At 51.5% G+C, this 20609-nt stretch overlaps 2 protein-coding genes across 9 annotated transcripts in view; one reads left to right on the top strand and one right to left on the bottom strand.

The window, feature by feature from the left end:
- Nucleotides 1–3389, top strand: part of TRIP10 (thyroid hormone receptor interactor 10) — a 550254-nt gene extending 546865 nt beyond the window's left edge. For all 4 annotated transcript variants that reach the window (XM_050770331.1, XM_050770333.1, XM_050770332.1 and 1 more), the window contains 4 exons: nt 1785–1917; nt 2156–2295; nt 2376–2497; nt 2927–3389. In XM_050770331.1, coding sequence (XP_050626288.1) covers nt 1785–1917; nt 2156–2295; nt 2376–2497; nt 2927–3075 — 544 coding nt within the window. In that variant the 3' untranslated portion in view covers nt 3076–3389. The remainder of the gene's footprint in view (nt 1–1784; nt 1918–2155; nt 2296–2375; nt 2498–2926) is intronic.
- A 649-nt stretch (nt 3390–4038) lies between these two features.
- SH2D3A (SH2 domain containing 3A) lies at nt 4039–20609 on the bottom strand. 5 transcript variants are annotated; one of them, XM_050770350.1, is made up of 10 exons: nt 20407–20609; nt 16083–16219; nt 12757–13106; nt 11706–11782; nt 6649–7133; nt 6434–6549; nt 6068–6242; nt 5869–5980; nt 5331–5516; nt 4039–4635 (listed from the first exon to the last, which is right to left on the bottom strand). In XM_050770350.1, exons 2-10 carry the CDS (start codon nt 16149–16151, stop codon nt 4475–4477), a joined length of 1731 nt encoding a protein of 576 aa, XP_050626307.1. In that variant the 5' UTR covers nt 16152–16219; nt 20407–20609; the 3' UTR covers nt 4039–4474. The 5 variants fall into 5 exon arrangements, with proteins under 5 accessions (XP_050626307.1, XP_050626309.1, XP_050626308.1 ...); XM_050770349.1 differs by having other exon boundaries at nt 4552–4985; XM_050770353.1 differs by lacking the exon at nt 4039–4635 and adding an exon at nt 4898–4980 and having other exon boundaries at nt 20407–20543.

Below are 20609 nucleotides of genomic sequence, written 5' to 3'. Positions count from 1 at the left end.
TAAAAAAAAAAATCTTTACTCACTCTTTCCAAGCAACAAAATCCTCTTCCCAGTTCTGTTACATAATAGGAATGACGTTTGCCACTTGCAAACAGGCAGCCAAGTTATATTTTGCCATTTGCATGTAACCTCTTGGACAGAATGGCTTTTATTGGTGTAAAGTTCCATTCAGAACTCTCTAGTTCCTGGGTTTCTACGGTGGAGGGATTAAGGGTGCATGTTCTAGAGTCACGACAAACTGAACTTGATTTCCAGCTTCATCTCTGAGGTCTTGGGCAGCTTGTTTCACCTTTTAATTCCTCAGTTTCTTCATCTGTAAAATGGGTCAGGTATTAGAACTGGAAATGAAGTTGGCCAGGTGCAGTGGCTTACACGTGTAATCCAAGCACTTTGGGAGGCCAAGGCAGGCAGATGGCTTGAGGCCAGGAGTTTGAGACCAGCTTGGCCAACGTATGGAAATCCTGTCTCTACTAAAAATATAAAAATTAGCCAGGCATGGTGGTGTGCGCCTGTAGTCCCACTACTCTGGAGGCTGAGGCACAAGAGTCACTTGATCCCGGGAGGCGCAGGTTGCAGTGAGCCGAGATTGCGCCACTGCACTCCATCCTGGGTGACAGAGTGAGACTGTGTCTCAGAAAAAGATAAAAAATAACTGGAAGGAAGTTGAGCTCAGATCTGGTCTTTTCCAAAGGTCTATTATAGTCATGACTATCTGTATGTACAGACATAGAGGAGACGGATGAGAAACTAATGATAATGATAACAGTATTTATTAGTCACTTACTGTATTCTAGGCACTATTCTAAACAGTGTACATGGATTTATTCGAATTCTCAAGTTTTCCTGAGAGATTGCATGCAGACTTAAGATCCTGTCTTGTTTAGTGTTATATTTATTTATTTTTTCCCCACCACCTCCTTCCCCTCGTTTTTTTTAATTTTTTTTTTAATTGTTTTAATTTTTTACTAGAGACAGGTCTCACACTGTTGCCCAGGCTGGTCTTGAACTCCTGGCCTCAAGTGATCCTTCCACTTCAGCCTCCCAAAATAATGCTGGAATTACAGATGTGAGCCACCGTGGCCAGCCCAGCGTTATATTTTTGATGCTTAGAATAGTACCTGTATGCAGTAGGTACTCAATATGTATATGAGTAATAGTGAGGACTTACTAGGTATCAGGCATTGTATTAATCCTCACAATGACCCACATGAGATAGTTGGATCATTATCTCCATTTCCAAGATAAGCAAACAGCATCAGGGGTTCAATGATTTAAGCCAAGCTCACACAACTAGGAAATACTCAAACTGAGATTCGAACCCAGGCAGTCGGGCACTAGTATTTGCATCCTCAACCATTGTCATGCCTTGCTATTTGCTCCTTGATGCAAAACTCCTGTATTTTGCTTGTTAAATCACATGGAGCCTGGTGACTCATGCCTCTAATCCCAGCACTTTGGGAGGCTGAGGCAGGAGGATCCCTTGAACTCAGAAGTTTGAGACCAGCCTGGGCAACATAGCCAGACCCCATCTCTACTAAAAATTATTGAAAAAAAAATCAGGCGAGTGTGGTGATGCGGGCCTGTAGTCCCAATTACTCAGGAGACTGAGGCAGGAGTATCCCTTGAGCCCGGGAGGTCAAGGTTGCAGTGAGCCATGATGGCACCACTGCACACCAGCCTGGGGAAGGAGTCAGAGCAAGACCCTGACTCAAACAAAACAAAACAGCAACAAAAAAGCTCACAAGGAGCTATGTTTTCCTGTCTGCCTCTCTCCCTTGTCATAGGGAAGCCCTAAAGAAAATGAAGGATGTCTATGAGAAGACACCCCAGATGGGAGACCCTGCCAGCTTGGAGCCCCAGATCGCTGAAACCCTGAGCAACATCGAACGGCTGAAATTGGACGTGCAGAAGTATGAGGTCAGAAAAGACCCTGGGGAGTGGCGGGAGCCAGCGTGCCTGGCTGAGTCACTGCCGGGTGGGGGTAGGGGTGGGGTCGGGGGGTCGGGGAGAGGGGAGGTGTTCGGAGCTGGGGGTCTCCAACTGTTTTCCATCACAGCCTTGGCTGTGCGGGGGTGATGTCAGGGAACCTCTGAGTCCAGAGTGGGCTGACCCCAGAGCTCTGCCCTGGAACGATTTTGCTGTCCCCTCCTCCCAGGCGTGGCTGGCAGAAGCTGAAAGTCGAGTCCTTAGCAACCGGGGAGACAGCCTGAGCCGGCACGCCCGGCCTCCCGACCCCCCTGCTAGCGCCCCACCAGACAGCAGCAGCAACAGCGGATCACAAGACACCAAGGAGAGGTGAGGGGTGACGCCAGAGTGAGTCTGTTCCCAGGGTCCCAGGGGGGCGTGTCTTTATCTGCCGAGTTCTCCCCAAACAGCTCTGAAGAGCCTCCCTCAGAAGAGAGCCAGGATACCCCCATTTACACGGAGTTTGATGAGGATTTCGAGGAGGAACCCACATCGCCCATAGGTCACTGTGTGGCCATCTACCACTTTGAAGGTAAGAATGGCCAGAGTGGGCTTGGCGGGGATGGGCGGCAGTGTCTATAGCTAGGTTCAGTTTAAATTTGCCTAAAGCAGGGCTGGGCGGGTGGCTCAGGCTTGTAATCCCAGCAGTTTGGGAGGCTGAGGCAGGCAGATCACTTGAGGTCAAGCATTCCAGACCAGTCTGGCGAACATGTTGAAACCCCATCTCTACTAAAAATACAAAAATTAGCCAGGTGCGGTGGCACACGCCTGTGATCCCAACTACTCAGGAGGCTGAGGCAGGAGAATCCCTTGAACCCAGGAAGCGGAGGTTGCAGGGAGCTGAGATCGCGCCATTGCACTCCAGCCTGGGCGACAGAACGAGACTCAGTCTCAGAAATAAAAAATAAAAATAATACATTTGCCTAAAGCAGATCTGGGCCCACCCCCACCCCCATCACAGGGTCCAGCGAGGGCACCATCTCTATGGCCGAGGGTGAAGACCTCAGTCTTATGGAAGAAGACAAAGGGGACGGCTGGACCCGGGTCAGGCGGAAAGAGGGAGGCGAGGGCTACGTGCCCACCTCCTACCTGCGAGTCACACTCAATTGAACCCTGCCAGAGGCGGGAAGACGGGGGGCTGTCGGCTGCTGCTTCTGGGCCACGGGGGGCCCCAGGACCTATGCACTTTATTTCTGACCCCGTGGCTTTGGCTGAGACCTGTGTAACCTGCTGCCCCCTCCATCCCCAACCCAATTCCACCTGTCACTCCGGACGGACCCGCTGTGCCTTCTACCATCGTTCCACCATTGATGTACATACTCATGTTTTACATCTTTTCTTCCTGCCGCTCGGCTCCGGCCGTTTTGTTTTATACAAAAATGGAAAAAAAAAAAAAAAAAAAAAAGAAATTACATAAAGTTCCTGGAGTCGGTGCCTTATTAGAGGATTTAGATACTGGGACTGGAAGGATCTAACACCACGTTTCTTACAGGCCACACAGGGAACAAGGAAGGGAAGGTGATCTTGGGCACACCTTGGGTCAACCCTGCCCCCTTCTGGAAGTTGGCCTATATCATTGTCAGTGGGTGTCTGCTTGGGACTCAGGTAGGGAGAAGGATACCAAGTTTCCTTTTCTTTTTCTTTTTTCTTTTTGAGACAGCCTTACGCAGTTGCCCAGGCTGGAGTGCAGTGGCGTAATCTCAGCTCACTGCAGACTCCACCTCCCGGGTTCAAGCAATTCTGCCTCAGCCTCCCAAGTAGCTGGGATTACAGGTGCACACCACCACGCCCAGCTAATTTTTTGTATTTTCTGTAGAGGCAGGGTTTTGCCATGTTGGCCAGGCTGGTCTCGAACTCCTGACCTCAAGTGATCCATCCACCTCGGCCTCCCAAAGTGCTGGGATTATGGGTGTGAGCTACCGCGCCCGGCCGGGACACCAAGTTTCATCCCTTCTGAATGCAGTGCAGCTTCTGAGAATGGGTAGCACTTATTGAGGACCTACTGTGTGCCAGGCATTCTCCACCTGCGGTCTCATTCCCAGCCACAATTCTTAGAAAGTACACAGCCTCAACTTTTACATTTTGTAAAAGTTTTTTATTTTTCAGTTTTTGTAGAGATGAGGTCTCACCATGTTGCCCTGGCTGGTCTTGAACTCCTGGCCTCAAGCCTTCCTTCCGCCTCGGCCTCCCAAAGTGCTGAGATTACAGGCCTGAGCTGCTGCACAGCCATGATTTTGTTAAAGGCAGACACAGAGAGGTGAAGTGATCTGCTAGAAATCACAGCTTTTAAGAAGCGGAGTCACATTTGAACTCTGGCCTCTGATGCCAGATCTGCAGGTCACATGTTCACCATGCCCCGGATGACCCTGACTGCCCTCCCCACCTCTGCTGTGAGGCACAGGGCAGGTTTCCGCCTGAGGACGTGAGGAGCCTGGGACGACTCCTTCGGTCTCTTCCGGGGTCTTCAAAAACCTGGGGGTCCCGGGTGTGAAGAAAGGGGTCTGCGCTCTCAGCTGTCAGGCTCCAGGCGCTGTGACAGGACGCCGAGGACGCGCTGGAACTTCTCAAAGCGTTCAGCGCGCGGAGCTCCCGCGCCCCGGCTACCCCAGAGCAGCCTCCGCAGGAAGCCGGTGGTCAGGGCCTCCCTCAGCTCTGGGTTAGGCCGGAATCCTGGAAACAAGGTCAGGTGGGCTGGGGGCGGGGCCCAGGCGCCCGCCTCGCCCCTCCCAACCTCCCGCACCTGCCTTTCCCCTGAGGACTTTGACCCAACAGCGGCCCGGGAGGGACTTGCCCCACCTGCGGGATGACTAGGCGGGGTCAGAGGGGAGGGGGCTTCCAGCCCTCTGCAGGAATGGGGGTGGGGTGCCTGAGGGGCTCTACTAGAGTGCAAGGGGGTGGCCTGTTCCAGGTGCCAGATCCTGGGGGTCCCGCCTTAGGGGCTGTGCCTGGACGTGGGGCTGCACCGGTGGCGGGATCCCAGGTTGTCGGGGAAGGTGGGGGATCTTGTCGGCTGGGCTGCCCTAGGATAGGAGGGAGGAATCGTTTGGAGGGAGCAGGGCGTTCCTCGAGATCGAGATCCCTGGGGTGCGGGATCGTTCTAGGTGGGAAGGGGGAGTGGGGACTCGCGGAGGTGGCTCTGGGGGCAGGACAGCCCGCTTTGAGGTAGACGGCCCTGTTCCTATCAATACCGCTGGAAGCAGCGTTTGCTTGGGGTGAGAACCTTCCTGGAGTGGAGACGTCCCAGTTTGGGTGGGGCTCCGGGAGGCGTGGCGAGAGGCTCCCTTCCTGGGACAGGTTGGGTTTGGGGGTCCGGCCAGAGCTTGCCGGATCTGAAGTCTGCAGTACAGAGCAGAGGGAACGCTCACCTCGCAGGCGCTGGGCTGCCACCTTGCGGAATTTGGGTGCGTCCCGGGCCATGTGACGCGCCCCGTGCAGGGTGCGCAACAGCCGCTCGCAGCTCTCATCCAGCGGCCCCGCGACTTCCTCGCCCTCCAGCAGGCGCACCATGGGTGCCACGTGCGGCAGCGCCACCTCGCCGGGGTCGCAGGGTCCTGCGGAGGGGGAGGGTCTGATCTGGGTTTGGGGCTGTAGATAGGGCATGGGGCAGAGATGGAACCTAGGACAGATGCAAGGGCGGGGCTTAGGATTGAGCGACAGCGGGGTCTGTGGACAGGGGCCAGGATCACAAGCCCCGTATGGGGGGCGGGGTCTATGGCGAAGGGGCGGAGCCTAGGGAAAGGGGCTGGGATCAAGGCTGGTAAGGGAGCGTGGCCCTAGGAACAAGTCCCGTGTGGAGGGCAGGGCCTAGAACTGATGTAGGAACAGGGCATAGGACTAGATTAAGATTTCTGTTAAATTTGGTCTGGGCCCCCGGAGGATGCCAAGCCCCAGACCTTCACTCACCAGCGCCCTCATCCAGAGCCCGCATCAGCGGCTTCAGCTCCTGTTCAAAGGCCAGCGCAGCCTCCGTGTGGCTCCTTCGGAGCTGGCGCCACGTGTGCTCCAACCGGGACACCTGGGAGAAGAGACCTGCGCATGCCTCCTCTCCTGTCTTCCCAGTCACCCGCACTCCAGCTTCCTCCACTCCCTGCTCCCCACGAACCTGGGGCATGAGCAGGGCGCCCATGACCGCAGCCAGCCCGGGCAGGTCCCCCGCTGCCCCTGGCCGCAGCGCCAGCGCCAGCTCTACCAGGCCCCTCAGTGCGGCTGCGCGCTCCTCCAGCGGCCCCGAGCAGCCCAGCACTGCCAGTGCCCCGGCCAGCGCCAGTGTCTCATGCCTGCAGAAGCGGAGGGCAAGGGTCTGGGGGCAGTGGGGAGGTTTGTAATGCAGGGGTGAGGGGGGATAGGATGTGGCATTGCCCCATCTCCCTTCTTCCCTGGGGAACCATGAGTGGGGAGCTGTTTGGAGACTTTCGGAAGTCGGGGGGAATTGGCCTTCCCCAGCCAAGATTCCAAGCGGCTGGCTCACCTCTCCAGCAGTTCCAACCTCAAGCGACATCCATGGGGAAGAGTGAGCAGCTCCAGGCCAGATGAGACCCCCATGTTGTCCCGCTGAACCCTGGTCACTCCCAGGAGGCCTGTGGCCTGCGGAAGGGAATGGGGAAGTCAGGTGAAGTGTGATTATGTAGGTATGGTGGGGTCTTGCCCTGGGCCTGGGGAGGAGCATCTCAGCAGGTGACCCACCTGGCAGTCTACCAATAGCAGGTGAAGGGCAGTGCTCCCAGGATGGTGTTCCAGGAACAGGCCACGGAGAGTATGCAGGACTTGGGGTTCCAGGGGCCGATTCTGGGGGCCCAGGAGGCAGGAGGGGGTATCAGGGGGGCAGAAAGAGATCTCAGCCTGTGGTCTTGTAAAACATCTGTTCTCTTCCTCCTCATCCTCCTCGGCCTCCCACCATGGGGCCTCTGGCTCTGGGCAGCTTTGGCTCAGGGATGTTCCCTGGACACAGGGTACTCGGGGCACCAGCTCGCAGTACGTTGGGGGACGTTCAGAGGCATCAGGCAGTTCGAAGGAGGGTGTCCGGGGAGGCTTCGCTGGTGCCTTGGCTTGAAGCTGCCCATCGGAGGCTCTGAGACTGTTGGCAACAGTTCCCAGGGGAGCAGGGGCCTTCAGCAACACGGGGTCACTGCCCGTTCGGGGCAAGGCAGATACGGGCGTGGCGAAGGCTTCTGGAGATCATACAAGAGGGGTCAATGGGAATACACAGAGAAGATTGCTGAATGGGCGGGGGTGAGAGCTTCATGGGCTACTACCCACCTGATCCATCGACTCATTCCAATAATGGGGTACCCCAACCTATCCAGGGGCAGTTTTGAATTTCAACAACCTCAACAGTAGAAATGCTAACATGCTTACACATGGTTGGAAAACTTTGGCATCTCTATCGTTCTGTAAATTCTTTTTTAAAAAATTTTATTTTATTTTATAGAGATGGGATCTCACTCAGTTGCCCAGACTGGTGGACTGGTGTGGAATTCCTAGTCTCAAGCAAGCCTCCCTCCTTGGCCTCCCAAAGTGCTGGGATCACAGGCATGAGCCACCTTGCCTGACCCTAGGAATTCTGAATACTACATTTTAAATTTGAATTCTTTGTTTTTGCCCCTCTGACTGAAAGATGGTAAGCAGTGACCCCACGAAATTAAAATTTTTTTTCAAAGGAAAGGATGAAGGTGGTGGTTGATGCCTGTAATCTCAGCATTTTGGGAGGAGTCAAGGTGAGAGGATCGCTTGAGGCTAGGGATTCCAGACCAGTCTGGGCAACATAACAAGATCTTGTCTCTACAAAAAGTTAGAAAATTAGCTGGTATGATGGCATGCACCTGTGGTCCCAGCTACTTGGGAGGCTGAGGTGGGAGGATCACTTGAGCCAGAGGCTGCAGTGAGGTATGACTGCACCACTGCACTCCAGCTTGGATGACAGAGTGAGACCCTATCTCGAAAAAAAAAAAAGATATCTATGTATCTATAATTAAGTATAGATATATCTCTCTATGTCATATCTATACAGATAGATATCTATATATTATATAAATATATAATATATACTTAAGTATATCAAAATTAACATTAAATATATAATGTTGCCCTATATATTATATATAATTACATTTATATATGATAGATATTTTACTTTTCTTTTTTATGATAATATATATAATATCTCTCCATAGATATATCTATATAAATATATATAATTAATACAGATATCTATAGAGAGGCAGAAAGTATACAAAATTCACAACCAAACCATGTATGGTATGACACTCAGATAAGTATCAAAGAAACCAAGCTTATTAAACTTTCTTTTTCTTTTTTTTCTTTTTTATTTCTTCTAAACAAACAAAAAAGCAACAACAAAAAACAGGATACACGTGCAGAATGTGTAGGTTGGTTACACGAGTATCCGTGTGCCATGGTGGTTTTTGCTGCACCTACTGGATCCCTCCTCTCAGTCCCCTCCCCTCATCCTAAACTTTTAAATGATGTCATTTGTAAGTTGGTGGCATGTTGACCTCCTGGACTATTAGTACTTAAAACTGTACTAAGACTTTTGGGAGACTGTATTTACCATGCCTTTGAATAGGCTCTTTTCTAGGAACTTGAAACCATCCAACAGTGCCTGGCTCACTCTGAGTTAATTAAGGTCCAAAGTGCTCACTGTAGCTGAAAAATCCTCACAATCTGAGTCCCAGGGTCTCTCTCTCTGACTTTCCCCTCATTCCCTCTGCTTCAGCTACACTCATCTGTCCCTCCTTCCCTCCCTCCCTTCATTCCTTCCTTCCTTTCTTTTCTTTCTTGACGGAGTCTCACTCTGTCACCAGGCTGGAGTGCAGTGGCGCCATCTCAGCTTATTGCAACCTCTGCCTCCCAGGTTGAAGTGATTCTCCTGCTTCAGCCTCCTGAGTAGCTGGGACTACAGGCACCACCACACTCAGCTAATTTTTGTATTTTTAGTAGAGATGGGGTTTCACCATGTTGACCAGGATAGTCTTGATCTCGACCTCGTGATCCGCCTGCCTCGGCCTCCCAAAGTGCTGGGATTACAGGCATGAGCCACTGCACCTGGCCCTTTCTTTTCTTCTTTCTTTTAAAATTTGAGACAGGGTCTCACCCTCTGTGGCCCAGGCTGGAGTGCAATGGTGCAATCACGGCTTACTGCAGCCTTGACTTCCTGGGCTCAAGTATCCTCCTGCTTCAACCTTCCAAGTAGCTAGGACCACAGGGGTGCAACACTACGCCCAGCTACCCACTTATTTTTTGGTTGAATGAACAGCTTAAATTTTATTTATTTATTTTTTTTGAGACGGAGTCTCACTCTGTCACCCAGGCTGGAGTGCAGTGGCGCGATCTCGGCTCACTACAAGCTCCGCCTCCCGGGTTCACACCATTCTCCTGCCCCAGCCTCCTGAGTAGCTGGGACTACAGGCGTCGCCACCTCGCCCTGCTAGTTTTTTGAAGTTTTAGTAGAGACAGGGTTTCACCGTGTTAGTCAGGAGGGTCTCGATCTTCTGACCTCGTGATCTGCCCGCCTGGGCCTCCCAAAGTGCTGGGATTACAGACATGAGCCACTGCGCCCGGCCTAACAGCTTAAATTCTTGTTCTGCCCCGAGAGCCTTTGCACTGCCTCTTCCTCCTGCCTGGTTATCCCCCAGTTATCCACCTTGTTCCCTCCCTCATTTCCTTCAATTTTATTTTTTTCTGCAATGGGGCCTTTCCTGTCTACTATTTAAAATTGCTTGCCTGGGTGCAATGGCTCACGCCTGTAATCCCAGCACTTTGGGAGTTCGAGGTAGGTAGATCGCCTAAGGTCAGGAGTTTGAAGACCAGCCTGACCAAAATGGTGAAACTCCATCTCTACTAAAAATACAAAATTAGCAGGGCGTGGTGCACATGCCTGTAATCTCAGCTACTCAGGAGGCTGAGGCAGGAGAATCGGTTGAACCCAGGAGGTGGAGGTTGCAGTGAGTCGATATTGCGCCATTGCACTCCAGCCTGGGCAACAAGAGCAAAACTCTATCTCAAAAATAAATAAACAAATAAACAGACAAACAAATATAAAATAAAATTACAATACACATCTCCATCTTTATAGTCCCTATCTCCCTTACTCTGTTTTTTGTTTGTTTTGGTTTTTTTGAGACGGAGTCTCACTCTGTCGCCCAGGCTGGAGTGCGGTGGCGTAATCTCGGCTCACTGCAACCTCCACCTCCCAGGTTCAAGCAATTCTCCTGCCTCAGCCTCCTGAGTAGCTGGGATTACAGGCATATGCCACCACACCTGGCTAATTTTTTTTTTTTTTTTTTAGTAGAGATGCGTTTTCACCATGTTGGCGAGGCTAGTCTCGAACTCCTGACCTCAAGTGATCCACCCACCTCGGCCTCCCAAAGTGCTAGGATTACAGACCTGAGCCACCTCACCCTTCCCTTGCTGTTTTATTATTATTTATTATTTATGTTTTATTTTTTTGAGACAGAGTCTCACTCTGTTGTCTAGGCTGGAGTGCAATGGCGTGATCTTGGCTCATGGCAACCTCCGCCTCCTGGGTTCAAGCAATTCTCATGCCTCAGCCTCCCGACTAGCTGGGATTACAGGCGTGCACCACCACGCCCGGCTAATTTTTGTAGTTTTAGTAGAGACAGGGTTTCTCCATGTTGGCCAGGCTGGTCTCGAACTCCTGACTTCAGGTGATCCACCCACCTCGGCCTCCCAAAGTGCTGGGGATTACAGGCCTGAGCCACTGTGCCTGGCCTTCCCTTACTGTGTTTTGATTTTCACCTTGAAGCAAACAAAATTGCCTTATTTCTGTGGTTCCTGGTTTGTTGTCCTTTCATAGACTGTTGGCTCCCACCGGGCAGGGATTTTTGTCTCTCTCTGGTTCACTGATGTATCCTAGCCCTCTGTGCAGGGCCTGGGATGCAGGAAGGGCTCATGTTGAATGGGGTTGGGAGAAGGATGGGAAAAAAGGAGCATGAGGGGGCATTCAGGTGAGTCTTCCTTTAGGTAAGACTGTCAGACTCAACTGCTTTGAGGAACTTACCCTGGATGGAGAGGAGCCATTCAGGAAAAAATTAGGGGAATGAGAATGTTTGTGTCACTGGTGGAAATGTAAAGTACAAAGGCCCCAAGGCAGGAATAAAAGCCTGAGGGTTCGAACAACTGCAAGGAGGGCTGTGTGACTAGCATGAGGAGGGTATGTAGCAGAAGTTGTTAGCAAGGTAAGCTGTGGTCAGAACAGGTACAGCTCCTTGGAATAATTGTAAACACCCTTTTTGTTTTTTTTTTTTTTTTTTTTTTTTGAGATGGAGTTTTGTTCTGTCACCCAGGCTGGAGTGCAGTGGCATCATCTCGGCTCACTGCAACCTTCGCCTCCCGGGTTCAAGCAATTCTCCTGCTGCAGCCTCCCGAGTAGCTGGGATTACAGGTGCATGCCACCATGCTCGGCTAATTTTGTGTTTTTAGTGGAGATGGAGTTTCACCACGTTGGCCAGACCTCAAATGATCCACCAGCCTCGGCCTCCCAAAGTGCTGGGATGACAGGCATGAGCCACTGTGCTCAGCCTTGTAAACACACATTTTAAGCACCCACAAAGTCCCTGAGTGTTTCAAGTCATCGCGATTGTCATCATTTTCTAAAGCAAGAAATTGAGGCTCCAACAGGTTCCTGCACCTGACTAAGATCTCTTAGGTGGTGAGTTGCAAAGCCAATCCCTGAACCACAGGCCGTTCTGGTAGACACTCACCTATCCCAGTGGGGTCTTCTCTTGACTGTCCCATATGTGCCAAATCTGCAGGCTGACTGTTGCTCCACTTCCTTGCCCTGGGGGACAGAGTGGGAGAGACCTGTAGTCCCCACCTAAGCAGAGTGTCCCTCACCAATATCTGGAAAACCCTGTGTCCAGTTACTCTGTACCAGTGAGTCTCAACCACCCAAGGTGACCTACGTCCAGGGGACTCTTAGCAACGTGTGGAGACATCTTTAGTTGTCACGACTAGTAGCATCTAGTTGGATGGAGCTCAGAAATGCTGCTCAACATCCTACGATGCACACGACATCTCCACCTCCTCCCCCACAACTAAAAACGTTCGGGCCTCAAAACTCAACCAAGGCCAGGCGCGGTGGCTCACACCTGTAATCCCAGCACTATCGGAGGCCGAGGCGGGTGGATCACTTCAGGTCGGGAGTTTGAGACCAGCCTGGCCAACAGGGTGAAACCCTGTCTCTACTAAAAATACAAAAAATTAGCCTGGCGTGGTGGCTCATGCCTGTAATCCCAGCACTTTGGGAGGCCGAGGCAGGTGGATCACTTGAGGTCAGGAGTTTGAGACCAGCCTGGCCAACATGGTGAAACCCTGTTTCTACTAAAAATACGAAAAATTAGCTAGCATGGTGGTGCACTCCCGTAATCCCAGCTACTCGGGAAGCTGAGACAGGAGAATCGCTTAAACCCGGGAGGCGGAGGTTGCAGTGAGCTGAGATCGTGCCATTGCACTCCAGCCTGGGCAACAGAGTGAGACTTTGACTCAAGAAAGAAATAAAAAACAAAAAAATAAAAAAATTAGCTGGGCGTGGTGGTGCACTCCTGTAATCCCAGCTACTTGGGAGGCTGAGGCAGGAGAATCGCTTGAACCTGAGAGGTGGAGGTTGCAGTGAGCTGAGATCACACCACTGCACTCCAGCCTGGGCAACAGAGTGAGACTCAGTCTAAAAAAAAAAAAAAGAAAGTCAACCATTGAGTTGGAAAACCCTGAGAGTGCTGGGTGTTCTTAAGGAGGCAGGGAGACTGTGAGTACCTGAGAGGCTCTGTCCGAGCCGGGCCATCCATCAGGGTGTCCTCGCTAAAGCTGCGTCGCAGAGGCCTCTGCCAAGTCACAGGCCTGGAGACCACAGCCCCTGTGGCCTGGGACAGTGGGCGCCTGCCTGTCACATAACTGCGAACCAGAGCGGGCATGCTGGGGAACTGCTCATCCTCCAGCTGAAAGAGAGCTGTGGGTCGGCCTGGCCGGGGACGCAGGGCCACACGGAACACCTCGAAATGGAGGGCTGAGCCCCGCCAGCGGCAGGAGATCACGGGGTGGCCCCCACGAGACCCAGAGGCACGAACCAGGAAGTCGCCATCTTGCTGAAGAAGAGCTTCAGCCTTCTGTGGATGGAGGTCAGGGGGCAGAGGAATTAAGAATGAGCCCAGAGCAGTGGTTAATGGTGTCTCCCCCCATCATCACCCCCACCACCCAAGAAAAGCTACCCCAGTGAAACTTCTGTGGCAGACAAAGACTGGGAAGTTTCACACCAAGTTCTGTCCCCTATTCTGCTGGCACCTATGTAGACTACATTTCCCAGGCTCCCTTGCAGCTAGGGTTGTCATGTGATAACTGGCCAATGGGATGTGGGGTAGAAGGGCTATGGGAAATATCCAGACCTGGTCCATAAAACCCTCCTGCACAGTCTTGTAGGTTCTGTCCCCTATCTGTCAGCTGATATCCCCAAAGCCCTGAGGGATGACAGAACTACATGATACACTTGGCTCCCGACTGATTTATGGAGCTTTGCATCTCCACTTCTCAACCACCTTGGACTATGACATTAACATATTGACTGTGTTTAGCTGGTGATATATTGGGAATGTTTGTAACTAGCCACTAGGTGATGCTGACCGATGCAACATCCAATTTGGTAAATGCACTGGGCTTGTTATGCAAATATGGCTTCAAGAGACGCCATTAGCTGGATGCTTCCAGATTGGGGCCCCCTCTTTTATAAACATTTGCAAGCAGTCTTATGCTAGCTGTGGTGGCTGGTGTCAGAATAGGGTAGGAAGGGTGGGGCACAGTGGTTCACACCTGTAATGCCAGCACTTTGGGAGGCTGAGGCAGGCAGATTACTTGACATCAGGAGTTTGAGACTAGCCTGGGCAACATGGCAAAACCCTGTCTTTACCAAAAAATATAAAAATTAGCTGGGCGTGGTGGTGTGCACCTGTCATTCCAGCTACTCAGGAGGCTGAGGTGGGAGAATTGCTTGAACCCAGGAGGCAGAGGTTGCAGTGAACCGAGACGGAGCCATTGCATTCCAGCATGGGTGACAGAGCGAGATCATGTCCCAAAAAAAAAAAAAAAAAAAAAAAAAAAAATGGTGTGGGGCAGCAGGCAGAAAGGCCAGGACCCCAGAGAGAGGCAAAGTAGAGGTGAATGTGGAGTCTGGGCACTGAATAATAGATGTAGCAGACACACGTGTAACCCTTACTATATGTCAAGCACTGCTTTAAATGTAAAGGGTATTAACTCCTGTAATTCCTGTAACAAGGGTGGTAGGTATTATTATACCTTTTTTCTTTTTTTTTCTTTGAGATGGAGTTTTACTCTTGGTGCCCAGGCTGGAGTGCAATGGCACGATCTTGGCTCACTGCAACCTCTGCCTCCCAGGTTCAAGCGATTCTCCTGTCTCAGCCTCCTGAGTAGCTGGGATTACAGGCACGTGCCACCATGCTCGGCTAATTTTTTGTATTTTTAGTAGAGATGGGGTTTCATAATATTGGTCAGGCTGGTCTCGAACTGCTGACCTCAGGTGATCCACCTGCCTCGGCCTCCCAAAGTGCTGGGATTACAGGCACGAGTGACCATGCCTGGCCCATTTTTTTTTCCAGCCTTTTTTTTTTTTTTTGAGTCAAGGTCTCTCTCGATTGCCCAGGCTGAGTGCAGTGGAGCAATCATGGCTCACCCACAGCCTTGACCTCCTGGGCTTAAGCAATCCTCCCATCTCAGCCTCCTGAGTAGTTGGGACAACAGTTACATGCCACCTATGCCTGGCTAATTTTTGTATTTTTTCTTTTTTTTTGTAGAGACAGAGTTCTGCTATGTTGCCCAGACTGGTTTGGGACTCCTAACCTCAAGTGATCCTCCTGCCTCAGCCTCCCAAAGTGCTGGGATTACAGGCATGAGCCAACATGCCTGGCCTGCTATCCCTATGTTAAAGATGGGGAGACTGAGGCCCAGAGAGGTCAAATACCCTGCCCAAGGTCACACACAATATAAGTTGTAGGGTTTGGATTTGAACCTAGGGTGTCTGGGTCTAGATTATGGGCTTTTAACTTTTTTTTTTTTTTGAGACGGAGTCTCTGTCTGTGGCCCGGGCTGGAGTGCAGTGGCCGGATCTCGGCTCACTGCAAGCTCCGCCTCCCGGGTTCACACCAATTCTCCTGCCTTAGCCTCCCGAGCAGCTGGGACTACAGGCGCCCGCCACCATGCCCGGCTAATTTTTTTTATTTTTAGTAGAGACGGGGTTTCACCGTGTTAGCCAGGATGGTCTCGATCTCCTGACCTCGTGATCCACCCGCCTTGGCCTCCCAAAGTCCTGGGATTACAGGCTTGAGCCACCGCGCCCGGCCCGGGCTTTTAACTATTAAGCTATACTGCTTCTCATGATTTCATTAGATGCTCAGGGTCCCAGAATTTTTGGAGGTGACAACTGAGTTTCAGATGGAGGTGGGAGCCTCAGATTTATTTGTTTGTTTATTTATGTTTTTGACAGAGTCTTACTCTGTCACCCAGTCTGGAGTGCAGTGGCACCATTTTGGCTCACTACAACCTCTGCCTCCTGGGTTCAAGAGATTCTCCTGCCTCAGCCTCCCAAGTAGCTGGGACTACAGGCGCATACCACCACGTCTGGCTAATCTTTGTATTTTTAGTAGAGATGTGGTTTCACCATGTTGTTCAGGCTGGTCTTGAACTCCTGACTTCAAGTGATCCACCTGCCTCGGCCTCTCAAAGTGTTAGGATTACAGGCGTGAGCTGCCGTGCCTGGCTCAGGAGCCTCAGATTTAGAGGGAAATACCAGGAGGTAGATGGAGTTCAGAGGGAGAGACAGCCTGAGCCAAGAGTGGTTTGGGGGGCATTAGGACTCTCCTTAAGCTTCATCACCAATCTCATCATCCCAAAGAAAGTGATAATTTAAATATAGTGACAGTCCCCAACCAGCCAACCTTCAAGACAGTCCCCAGCCCTCTGCCATCTGTCCCAATAGACCTTGGCACTAAGTCCCTCATCCAGGGACCCAGGAGTCCTCAGCAAGGGTGGGAGAGACTCCCCACCAGATGGTGCCGAGGCCGTGCTGTGGGTGGTACCTGGCGGGACAGGAGGCCGTGGTACCAGGGTTGGCCAGCAAGGTCTTCTCCATCCTGTGGCACCTGCATGGAGCTCTTGGGGACAGAGGGTTCAAGGGCTGAGCTCTGCACTTGCAACAGGCCTCAGTCTTCCACATCTGTAAAATGGGAATAATTAGCCCTGCTTGAGTGTCTGGGTCAGCTTCTTCTATCCTCTTCTTAATTTTGGAGACAGCTCCATCAAATCTTTTTTTTTTTTTTTTTTGAGACAGAGTTTCATTCTGTCACCCAGGCTGGAGTGCAATGGTGTGATCTTGGCTCACTGCAACCTCTGCCTCCTGGGTTCAAGCGATTCTCCTGCCTCAGCCTCCCAAGTAGCTGGGATTACAAGCGTGCACCACCACACCCAGCTAATTTATTTTTATTATTATTATTTTTTGTATTTTTAGTAGAGACAGGGTTTCTCCATGTTGGCCAGGCTGGTCTTGAACTCCTGACTTCAGGTGATCCACCCGCCTCAGCCTCCCCAAAGTGCTGGGATTACAGGCACAAGCCACCACACCCAGACTTTTTTTACATTTAAAGAGAGAGGTCTCGGCCGGGCGCGGTGGCTCAAGCCTGTAATCCCAGCACTTTGGGAGGCCGAGGCGGGTGGATCACGAGGTCAGGAGATCGAGACCATCCTGGCTAACATGGTGAAACCCCGTCTCTACTAAAAATACAAAAAACTAGCCGGGCGTGGTGGCGGGCGCCTGTAGTCCCAGCTACTCGGAGGCTGAGGCGGGAGAATGGCGTGAACCCGGGAGGCGGAGCTTGCAGTGAGCCGAGATCGCGCCACTGCACTCCAGCCTGGGTGACACAGCGAGACTCCGTCTCAAAAAAAAAAAAAAAAAAAAAAAAAAAAAAAAAAAAAAAAAGAGAGAGGTCTCACTGTGGTGCCCAGGCTGGAGTGCAGTGCCTATTCACAGGTGTGATCATAGCACACTTTAGCCTTGAATTCCTGGGCTCAAGGAATCCTCTAGCCTCAGCCTCTCAAGTAGTGGGGATGACAGATGTCACCATCGTGCCTGTTCCAAATATAATGCAATTTTTATGAAGAAAGAAACATGACTGATGATGACATCATGCCACCCCATCTTGCAGAAATGTAATTAATGAATTCACTGAACCCCCATTTATTGAGCACCTATGGGGTCCCAGGCTCTGTTCTAGTCCCTAGAGACATAGCATTGAACAAAACCGATGGAAATCTCTGGTCTTGGGAACTGACATTCTACTGGGGAGAGGCACTTCAGAAATGAACTAGATGATGGTGTACATGAGTGAGTTCTAGACAAAAAAACTAAACCGTGGATGGGATATAATGAAAGTACAGGTGCTGGGGTGAACACTTTTTTTTTTTTTTTTGAGACAGGGTCTTGCTTTGTTGCCCAGGCTGGAGTGCAGTGGTGCAATCACAGCTCATTGCAGCCTTGACCTCCTGGGCTCAAGTGATCCTCCCACTCATCCTTCTGAGTAGCTGGGACTACGAGCATGGGCCACTGTACCTGGCTAATTTTTTTTTTTTTTTTTTGAGACCGAGTCTCACTCTGTTGCCCAGGCTGGAGTGCAGTGGTGTGATCTCAACTCACTGAAACTTCCACCTCCTGGGTTCAAGCAATTCTTGTGCCTCAGCCTCCTGAGTAGCTGGGACTACAGGCGTGTGACACCATGCCTGGCTAATTTAAAAATTTTTTTTTTTTTTTTGAGACGGAGTCTCACTCTGTCATCCAGGCTGAAGTGCAGTGGTCGGATCTCAGCTCACTGCAAGCTCCACCTCCCGGGTTTACGCCATTCTCCTGCCTCAGCCTCCCGAGTAGCTGGGACTACGGGCGCCTGCCACCTCGCCTGGCTAGTTTTTTGTATTTTTTTAGTAGAGACGGGGTTTCACCGTGTTAGCCAGGATGGTCTCGATCTCCTGACCTCGTGATCGGCCCGTCTCGGCCTCCCAAAGTGCTGGGATTACAGGCTTGAGCCTGTAGTAGTAGAGATGGGGTTTCTCCATGTTGGCCAGGCTGCTCTCGAACTCCTGACCTCAGGTGATCCAGCTGCCTCAGCCTCCCAAAGCACTAGGATTACCAGCATGAGCCACTGTGCCTGGCCATGCCTGGCTAATTTATATATATATATTAAAATATATATATATATCGGGTCTTGCCATGTTGCCCAGGCTGGGTGAACATTTTTGACTATGTGGCCAGGGAAGGTCTCATTGAGTAAAGTCTGGAAGGAATTCTGGGGAGTGTGCCAGGTGACTGGGTGAAAAAACATCCCAATCAGGGGGAATTTAACTTACAAAGGTCCATGGCTTCTCGGCAACCTATGCGCACACTCAGAGGTTCTCAGGATAGGTGCAAATCTAACCCCTATTTTTTGCTTTAGAATGCAACACTGGCGGGCCCAGGCGCAGTGGCTCACTCTTGTAATCCTAGCACTTTGGGAGGTAGAGGCGGGTGGATCATCCGAGGTCAAGAGTTTGAGACCAGCCTGGCCAACACAGTGAAACCCCGTCTCTACTAAAAATACAAAAATTAGCCAGGCATGGTGGTAGTCCCAGCTACTCAGGAGGCTGAGGCGAGAGAATCGCTTGAACCCGGGAGGTGGATCCTGCAGTAAGCTGAGATCACACCACTGTACTCCAACCTGGGTGACCAAGCAAGACTCCATCTCGGGGGGGAAATGTAACCCAGGGTTAAGATTTTTAGAAGGTCACATTTTGTAGCAATGTCAGCAAACAGCAATGTTGCCTTTGCAGGTCCTTGTATTTCAGAGCCCATATATTTGGTCATCATGATGATCGAATTTAGATCTCAGACATTTTGGTAGTTTCCTGATAATCTCACAGGCCTCAGGGCCAGTGTGTCTCAGGTGTCTGTCTGGTGGGGGAGATTTCTCTGGATGGTCCAGAAGGAGATAATCTGCTTCTTACTCTCCTGCAAGCTCTCCCCGCAGCCCTGCAAAGTTTTCTGGGTCTGGTAGGATCTGCAGAGAAATTTCTGTCTCCTGAGTCAGCAGGAAGTTCCCAGACTAGCCCTAGGTGGCTTTAGGGGAGGAGCTCTGGGCAGGGAGCCAGCTGCCCGTGCCGCATACCTGAAGCCAGGTATGTCTTTGGAATGCCTTTGCACTTCCTGTTTGTCACCTGGACCAGGGCTAGCCTCGGTCTCAGAGTCTCCCAACCCCAAGTTCCTGCCTTGTGTCTCCCTTAGTGAGAGTGAAGTTGAGTCAATGGCAAGGTTCTGGTTAGTTTGGGGACACAGGGTGGCCATAGGTCAGCCAAAGGCCAACTAAGTCATTCTCCTGCCTCTGAGTCCTTTGGGGTCATTTATTCGGGCACAGAAGAGAAGAAGGGGGCAGAGTCAGGCATCAGACCAAGCATGGGGAGAGGAGAGGGAATTATTCATGTTCCAGTTGGATCATAAACATGTGTCCACGTGTGGGGAGGGATGTGGAGGGTGGGAACCACCAGCACAGGCGATACAAACACAGATGTATGCAGGACTCGCTTTTGACATTGGACGAACATTGCTGGAGCACTTGCTGTGCACCAGGCTCTGTTCTAGAACCTAGAGATACAGTGACTAAGGAGATTAAAGCCTGGCACCGCCCTACCCTCCAGAGCTTGCAGTCAGCTGGGCAAGAGAGACCACAAACAAGCGCGAGATGAATGGAGAAGACAGACCATTTTCTAAGAGTTATCAATGAAAGTGATAAGCCAGGGAGATGTGATAAAGGAGGCTGGACAGGACAACCTCTCCTATAAAGTGACATTGGAACTGAGACCTCAGTACAGAAGGAGGCAGTTAGGCAAAGATTTCGAGGAGTCGTCTGGGTGAGGGGTACAGTAAGGGCAAAGGCCTGGAGGTGAGGTGGACTTGCTTTTTATATTTTACATCATCAAGGCGGCTGGTGTAGCCGGAATACCATGAGCAAGGAGCAGATAGGAGGGCAGCGATGTTAGAGAGATCAGGAGGAGAGACCGGGCAGAAACTGGTGGACTTTGAATTTTAATCTCTACTGCCCAAGGGTTTTAAGTAAAGGAGGAGCCCGATCTGATTCGCCGTTTAAAAGGATCACTCAGGCAAAAATGGAAACAATGGCTTTCTGTGCTGCACAGGAAATACACTTAGGGGATCACGCCCAGGTGAGCCCGGGCACACCGACACGCGTAATGCACAACGACCCACTCATTCGCGAGGCGACCTCTTCTACCCCAGATCCTCCCTGCGAGCCGATGGCCCCACCTGGAAAGAGAGGACGCCCCATCCCAATAATCCTGGTTCTGGATCTGCCCTGGGGCTCCACTCACCTAGGCAGGACCCGCGGGGCTCCCACGAGGCTGGGACCAGGCGGAAGCTGAGGCTCTGCGGGCTCGGGGCTGCTGTCACCCCCGCCCTCCACATTGCCACCGCCCCAGCCTTCCGAGACCACACCTAGTGGGAACCCAGCCCAGTTACCTGACCACGGCTCCTGCAGGCCCCGCCCCCTGCAGGCCCCGCCTCAAACTAACTT

Source organism: Macaca thibetana, chromosome 19 (genome assembly GCF_024542745.1).
Source record: "Macaca thibetana thibetana isolate TM-01 chromosome 19, ASM2454274v1, whole genome shotgun sequence".
Lineage (NCBI taxonomy): Eukaryota > Metazoa > Chordata > Mammalia > Primates > Cercopithecidae > Macaca > Macaca thibetana.
This window is presented reverse-complemented; position numbering and strand designations above follow the sequence as displayed.